The following is an 8,776-nucleotide window of genomic DNA, read 5'->3' as shown; positions in this document are numbered from 1 at the left end:
TCAAGTATTTCATGTAGCAAGTTCGCAGTTGGAAGTCAAATTTCGTACTGTTACAATCTTTCAATCAGTTCTTTTTAGTAACTTCTTTTTTTTTTTAAATACATCTTATTAGATTTAAATATATACTGTAAAGTAGTGTATTGTTATTAAAATTAACAACAGTTATTTATAATATACAATTTACTATACGCTCGTATCTTTGGAAAAAAATGTCATTTAGTGTGTTGCAGTATTTATTAGTAAATGTATAAATGATCGCTTTGCATTCGCGTCGATTAAGGAGGTGAGTAAATTATTTAGAGATACAACTATACTACGGGTACCCACCATATATGTACTGTTTTATCGTTTATTTATTGTAGGGTGTAACGTTAGCAACCTTCTAAATGTATTTAACAAAGTTGTTGCACTTTTTTCATATATTTTTTCAAATATACTCAATTTTGGAGCTTAAATTATATTATTTCGAAATTATAGTCATACATATTAAATTATTCCATTTACAATAACATCGCTATGTTTTTATCATGAATATTAATTCTTTACTAATTAATTGTATCTGACAATTATAATTATATAACATCGCTAAGGAGACTGAGTGCTCCAACTTCTGGTTCAGCACGGAGACGTGCTCGAGAGAGGCGACTTGCTGAAGAAACTCGTCTTGAAGGGGAGAGGCTTGCGAGAGAACGACGTGAAAAGCGAGCTAGAGAGAAATTTGAACTGCAGAAACAGGTGAATAGTTTAAGAAGATTGTATCTTATGAGAGACTAGTCTTACCATTTCGATCGTATTTAGCTGCCGTCACCTGAACGATCTAAACAAAACAAAATTAAAAAAAATAGGTAAATAAATTTTTTGGACACATCCAAAACAAATTTTCTGAAATAAAACCTAAGAAGTCTCTGCGTTGAGAAGGCGTCCAGCCTTCTCAATGCTCTGAGAAACAAACAATAAAACAAATCCAGGTAATCTCAGATAGACACTGACTAATCTAACTAAGAATAGTTTTTGTATTACTAATTATAAGTTTTTTTTTTTTTTATTATGTTTTTTATCGATTGATGATATTTTGTCGAAGTGGAATGTGCTATATACCTACGTATATTGAATACTCTATTTTTCCTGAAAATTTTAAAATTACATTACTTTGTAGAATTAGATATCTTATTGAGTTGCTTCAAATTGTTATTTGTTTGTGTTTATAACATGTTGGTATAAGTGAAACAATACATCGTAATATTAGTGAAATTTCTTAAGGCTTAGATACAGACAGCGTTTGTTACTGTTTGTAACAAGTTTTCGTAAGATGAGAAATTTTACAGCACGAGAAAATAACATAGCTGTCAACTGTTCCTTGTCTGAGCGTAACAAAGTAAATAAAATTTGAACATAGAGATCTTAAAATAAAATAAAAAATCACATTTATTACATTAATATTTTAAATAAGTATGTAACAAAACTTAAGTTTTATCTAATTCTTTATTTAAATAAAAATATTTATAAACAAAATACTAAAAAAGTCTTCTATACTTGTATAATATCATTTCATAAAACTTACGCATGCAGTCTTTTTTATATGTTTTAGCAGTACATCTAGTAAATGTAATTTTCATGAAGTGCAATAATGGGCGGATTTATTAATTAAGCTATTGCATAGCTTTTATCGCGGGCTTTGAGCGCGGCGACCGAATCAAGAAATTCCGTAACGAAAATAAAACCTAACACCACTCCGCCTACCATGTAGTTTGGCCGAGTGTTAGTATTATGTATATAGTACGACTGTATGAAGCTCGTACGAATCGAGACCAGCTGCTCCATGTGCTGTAAGATAATAAAAATATTTTAAACTATATTAACTTCCCATTTATTCAATAAAAGAAAAAAAACGTTGTCTTATCGGTCACCACACTCAAGAAGTGTAACTTGAATTAATGTCAAAGAAAAAAAAAATACTGCAGAAATAAAAAATAATTAATAATTATAATTGCATAAGTTGATAAAAAATGCTATGCAATAGCTTTACCGCGGCACTCCCCGAGTGCCACACGTTTTTCATATTTTTATTTATTAGGTTAGCCAACAGTTGTTTACACCGACTCATACATGTTTAGCATTGAGAAATAATACATCACACATAAATGCAACAACCACATATAGGCTGACACCAAATGACGATTAAGTTTTAATTTCTAACTATTTCACATTTATAGAACCAAAAGCCTATAGGCATGTAATGGAACGTTTATAAACTGTTACAATAGATACAGCATATTTTTTGAAAAAACTGATAGATTGTGATCAAAAACTTAACTGTGCCTTCAAGATTACTTAAAGAAGTTAGTGCTAGGCCCGATTGGACCTGGCGTCATACGACCCGTGGGGTCGCGCCGGCGGCGGCGCGCCTAATCCTTCTGGTACACGGTTTTCTAATCTTCGTGCTGCTGGTATCTACCCTGAAGACGAGCTTAAGGTACTTTAATTACATATTTCATTGTTTAGTTAGAAAGAGGTTCGCACAGTTTTCTCAACCCGCCAAAATATAAAGCGAAAGCAAGCAAACTATTATTTTTCTCGTGACTGTCGTAAACATTAAATTATACATAATCACTCTTTTGAGTGTCGAATCATGTTAATATATTGCATTATTTCGACAACGTAAAGTTATAAATTTTAAAAAATTAATATTAAAATTTAAATAAGATAAAGAAGAATACATATTCCACGCTTGTAATTGTTTTTCGGCTGGTTTCAATATATAATTTATCTATATCTGCTTACTATTTGCTTACTAGCGATAGGTTTGTGGCACAATACGTTTGGAAGTTACTTCAAAATTCTATCTCTAATAAGCAAATTCAGATATAGGTAGAAAAGAAAACAAGCATGGCACTTAATTATCAAACCTTCGGGGGATAATCAAATAACTGCCGCAATCAATCTGTATAAGGAATGGGTCACATTTACGATTGTAAGGCGGGACCGACGCCGATGTGCGACAATGACATAACGTGCATAATTTAAAAGTGTGCTAGTAACCGCGTCCTGGCTTTCACGTAGCGGAATTTAGCTTGTGTTTTATATTTATGGGATATTATTATACCATACATCTCATACATATATTCTTCGTAAAATGTTGCATAACCTTTACATGTATATAAATATTTATGAACTTGAATAGTAAATAACATCAATGTTCAAAATTCATAATTGTCATTTATTAATTATTAACATAAGGTCATAATGTTGCGTAAAAATGCTTAGAAATGGAGATTTTCAACTGCTAAAGTAATAGAATGTGTGTGTTTTTTTAATGAAAATTTGTGTATACACAATTTTCTTTAAATATACAGGTATATTTTCTAAACAAATAAGAATAACTTTTTTTGCATATAAAACCTTTAAATCGCCGGGACACGTTGGCGCAGAAGCCACGCTGTTGCGCTGGCGATTGCGGGTTCGATGACCGCTTATCGCAAACATAGGATATTGATATGTTTGTGAGGTCTGGGAGTTTATGCTTGCGCATTGTGTGTGCAGACCCCGACACAGGAGTAAATCCTCGTAGAGGTCGTTGAGTTCTGAGTCGTTCATGTTTATATTTAAAACTTAAACATCTTTACTGTACATGAGATTATCATTACAGAACCTAGCTGCCCACGAACCGTGCCGGCGGTGGTCATCACTGTATCGAAGCCGACGCACGCCACTTCGTCTCCGAGAAGATCCACAAATATGTTATGCAAATATATTGCGACAAACCGTAGACAATGATATACGATATAAACAAACTCCGCGGCAGCAGCAAGCGTACAAAGAAATTCTAGGTTTCGTATACGGCTTCATCAAAAATGAATTAAAAAAACTTGAAATTTGAAAGATTCATAATAACTTCCTTTTTATATTTTCGTATTGCATAATTGAAAATTTTGACACCATATAAATTAATCAAAAAAAGTTGCACGCATTTTGACTTTTAAGTACTCACAAAAACACCGTAGGTACTGAATTTCTAGATAAAAATTATTCAGCGCCTTAATTTTTAAAATAGACTCAATCAATTTTATAGTTTTGATGAGATGTGGTCAAGATATAGACATACATACGGATAGACTGACAAAGGGGGAAATAAAATAAGAAATGATATGTTTGGCTTCATAGTCTTTATCACTAATAAGTGTTATAGACTTTGTTTAAAATTCTCAAACTATCGTCGATATAGATCTATGATGTAGTCGAATTGTAGCTATTATAACTATGTTATTTAATTTATAGACTTTCTTTAAAATTCTCAAACTATCGTCGATATTTGACTAGCCCGTTGGCGCAGTTTGTAGTGACCCTGCTTTCTGCTCCGAGGGTTGTGGGTTCGATTCCCACCCCGAGTCTGGGTGTAATACAAATATTTATTTATATATTTATATATGTATTATTTATAAGTATGTTTATCGAAAAAAAAAAATATGTAGCTATATACCAGTCGGCTGTAACCTATAACACAAGCATTAAGTTGCTTACTTTAGGAACAGACGACCGTTTGTGTATTGTGTAAATATTTATTTAATTATTATTTATTATTATTTATATAGATCGATCTTTGATGTAGTCGAATTGTAGCTGTTATAACTATGTTATTTAATTTATTTTTGAGTTAATTATTATAGATAATATATTAATATTTATATAATTATATTCTTTACATATTGAATTTGTTTTATAGATGAAATGGTTAGTAAAAGACAAAAAGCATTAGCGGAAGGTACACGACATAATTTGGAATACGAGCGTAAAATGGTAAACAAAAAAAATAAATAAATGTCATTACACTAAAAGTTAAAATATAAAATTAAACATCTTTATAATTTTTAGCAAACGCTTAAAGGACCTTGGGGCAAGCCGGGGCCAGGTGGAACAATATGGAGGAACCCTCGAGACATTGGTCTGAATTTCTCAAAGTCTATGGTAAAAATATCTTATTTTTATTCATTTATTTATTCTTAATGTACACCAAAATACAGACACATATAAAGAAAGATACAATACACGATGTACAAAGGCAATCTTATCGCTAAATAGCAATTTCTTCCAGATAATAAATCTTAGAAACTATAAGTAAGTAGTTGCATTTGTTAATATTCGGAAAGTTTAATATTTGATTTGAATTCACTATTTATAGGGTTGGACCGATAATGAAATTCTTAACAAATTAAGAGGTGGACAGAATCGGTATAAGAGATCGTCACTTACTTTACCTAAAGTAAATAAAGACGATGATTACTCCAAAGAGGATAACATAGCATGTAAAGAAAATATAAAACCATCCAGCGTTGGAAAATTACCTGATATTGGCAAACATAGTGCTGAAGAAAAGGTAAGGAGTATTAATGAAGGTAAAGAAGAAAAACAGAGTAGTGGTAAAAACTGCAAAACTAAACATAGTCCTAGAAAAAATAAGTTCGTAAAAAGACTATCTAATGGGGAAAGAATGACCCGATCAGTTCCTAATGATATAGAAGACAATGGAGAAAGTAATTATATACAAAAGAAACCAACACCAGAGGCGACTATATTGCGAGTAACTGGAGGCATAGAAATTGTGCCTTTATTAGCAAGAAGGAGACGCGTCGGGGCTCGTACTTTACATTCTAGTGACGTCACACGACTGCCGGAACAGCCATGCCAGTACGTATAAAAAAAATGTACAATTACATGAAAACTTAACTGCAAAATATTTTACAATGATTCTAATTTTAATTAAATGATTTATAAGTTATGATACAACATGGTGTCCGTGATATGTATACGAGCATATAGTTACCGCAAGTAAAAATAGTTGAATAATACTTACACTACAATTTGACATGACTGTGTAGTGTGTACAACACGTGTGATACAAATAATGTGAATAAATATATCATCATTAGAAATAATTTCTTAAGAATACAATAAAGTCTAAGAATGGAAACTAAAATATTTTAAGTCTTCAATAGTTTCTTTAATGTCTAATACTCTAATTTTTCACAAATACACTTGAGTTCATACAAGGGGATACCTATATGTAATATCGAAGAAACTTTGTTAATTAATTTATTTCGCAAACGAATACATTGGACATAAGTCATTTTTTAACGGCATATTTCACAATACGACTTTTAAATGACGATGACATGGTTGTGAGGAAAGAAGCAAACATGTTTTGTAACTTATAAAGATCCGAAATTTGATATGCTTCATAAAATATATATATTTCAATAGTAACGTAAGCCAATTGTAAATGATTATTATTTTTTATAGTATTCAAGAACAAACCATTCGTTTAAGGATGTCTTCAATAAACAAAATACTTGATAATAGTTTATTAGATCTTTATATTATAAAAAATAAAAATGAATCGACAAAATGTATATATCTATCGACTGCACCAAATTGTGGACGAAACTTTTTTTGTGTTTGTTATTGACAGGGTAATTAATGTTTCTATAGAATAATATTTAAAAAATTAATGGACGACACATTCACAAAAAAATTTGGTCCCTTCTTACCGCCAATTTCGCCGGGTTAGCTAGTTCTATATAAAAAATAATTACATAAGCGCATAAAATTTTTTAGCGGCAACGCTACCAACTTGATTCTCGCGACAAGCATTTGTATCGTGTAAATTGTGTAATGGCGTTATTTATACCTTCATAGTATATAAGTATAGTTGTCAGTAATTTAATAATACAATGGCCTTTTTTCCTATGAAGATAGAAAAAAGTTGAAATTAAATCCGATACGCTATAGATTGGCAAATATAAAGTTTTCAGAATTGTTTCTGAAACACATATGTTTCCCCACAACATTTTCACGTTCTTTCCACGAAGCCATCAAAGTTATATATTAAAAAAAAAAGGAATAATAATATTCAATTTTATCTTCAAGATTGCACTGCATTAAATTTAATTCACTTAATTTTTTGTTGTTTTTTGTTGTAATTTTTAATATTTGGGACACTAGTGCTCCTTGAAAATGTTGTTGACATAATCGACACTACAACTCAAGCGGTGTCACAACTTTCTATAAAAGGTCATGCTATTCGTAAGATATATGACCGCCGAGAGGTATGGCAGTACATATTTAACGATATTAATAAAGTCCCTGGACATTTATAGATTCAAGCCGATAATGTCTTTAAGCACAAGGGCGGCGTTTCATTAATTTTCTTCGATTATATAACGCACCATAACTAAAACACGAGGCGTATCCGTGCTGCAATTCGGCTCACTATCAGTCTACCAGTAGCATTCATGTGCAAAATATGTTTTTTTAATACATTTTATCTGTGATAAAGGAAAATTTATTGAGAAATCGCGCAGGTTTTAAGAAAAAATCTTTCATATATCCGTTTACTAAGCATTCGAGTTGAGTTTAAACCTCTCCTTCTCCTACATGGAGTTAGAAGCCTAGAACCAGCAGTGGAATATTACAGGCTGAATCGTGATCGTGTAGCATTCGAGTACCATAAAGATCTTACATAAAACTCCTACTTTAATGGAGACTAACCGTCATTCAGTCACAGTTTATAACGCTGCTCACGGTCGCGGGTTCGATTCCCGCTCAGAGTGGATATTTGTGTTTAGACAAATATTTATTTCCGGTCTGGTTGTTAGTCCTCGTGGGTCTCCCCATCGTGCCAGAGACACGTTAAGCTGTCGGTCCCGGTTGTTATCATGTACACCTGATAGTAATCTTTACTCATAGTAAGGAATATATCCGTCAACCAGCAGTGCAACGTGGTGGATACTCTGATCCTTCTTTTACGTGTGGAAAGGGGCCTATGCTCTGCTGTGGGATATTACAGGCTAAAGCGTTCTTTGAAAATCATGTGTGTACATACTATATATATATATATATATATATTTATATATTTTTTTTTTACAGATGGCGAGAGCTAATGGATGTAGAGTATTTACGAGAACTAAAACACCAAATGCGTATCAAATGTGAAAAAAGAGAGGTGAGTTTTCATGTTTCAAAAAAAGAAATATAACGATTTCTTTTTTTGACTGACTATTTCTAGTTTACATCTAAGTTATCTAAAAGTAAATTTATATAAGTGTTATAAAAATTTTCAAGAACCGGTTCATATTTGTACTAAACTAGAAACTGAACCTGAGCTATCAATTTCCTGTTTCCATACTGCAGGAGAGTCGTCGCGACTCCTTGGAGAGTGTACGACGTCATCACGAAACCTGGGCCTCGCTGTGGGGTCGTCCGGGACATGGCGCGCCTCAACTCCGCGGCCGTTACGCGCGAAGCAACCTCGCACAGTTACTATATAAGCCACGACTCGCCAACTCAAACATTTAGAGTCATATAATATATATACTGTTAGCTTAGACAAAGAAACTGTTCACAATTCAATGGAGTGTACTCTGAATCAAGTGGGTTTAGTCTGTAGTAGAGTTTTGAATCAGAGATGTAGTGGAACAGACTGGAGTGTAGATGTTACGCTAAGGGGACTTCTGTATAGGGCGATTTCTTTAGCACCGAGCAAAGCAGTAGTCAATTTGATAAAAATAAATTTAACGATAGGTATCATATCGCATTTGTCTTTAAATTCGAACATTTTTGATCTTTAACTTTTCCTGGCAACTCAACGTCAAACGAGGATTGTTACTTTATTGTATATAAACCGATTATAAATAACAATAATAACCGTAATCTTTATTCCTTCAAACATTAGTATATCACATAAACACATATTACATCAATTATACTTAGTCAGTAAAAGAAC

General features: G+C 32.3%; 1 protein-coding gene across 1 annotated transcript; it reads left to right on the top strand.

The window, feature by feature from the left end:
* The first annotated feature begins 251 nt into the window (after positions 1-251).
* Positions 252-8,349, top strand: LOC123655163. Its single transcript, XM_045590998.1, has 9 exons — positions 252-283; positions 591-735; positions 2,351-2,473; positions 3,647-3,827; positions 4,721-4,794; positions 4,870-4,962; positions 5,177-5,682; positions 7,921-7,996; positions 8,185-8,349. The coding sequence occupies exons 1-9, from the start codon at positions 252-254 to the stop codon at positions 8,347-8,349; spliced, it is 1,395 nt and encodes a 464-aa protein (XP_045446954.1).
* The last annotated feature ends 427 nt before the right edge of the window (positions 8,350-8,776 follow it).

Source organism: Melitaea cinxia, chromosome 7 (assembly GCF_905220565.1).
Source record: "Melitaea cinxia chromosome 7, ilMelCinx1.1, whole genome shotgun sequence".
Taxonomy (NCBI): domain Eukaryota; kingdom Metazoa; phylum Arthropoda; class Insecta; order Lepidoptera; family Nymphalidae; genus Melitaea; species Melitaea cinxia.
Note: the sequence above shows the minus strand (reverse complement) of the source record. Positions and strands in the feature narration are given on the sequence as shown.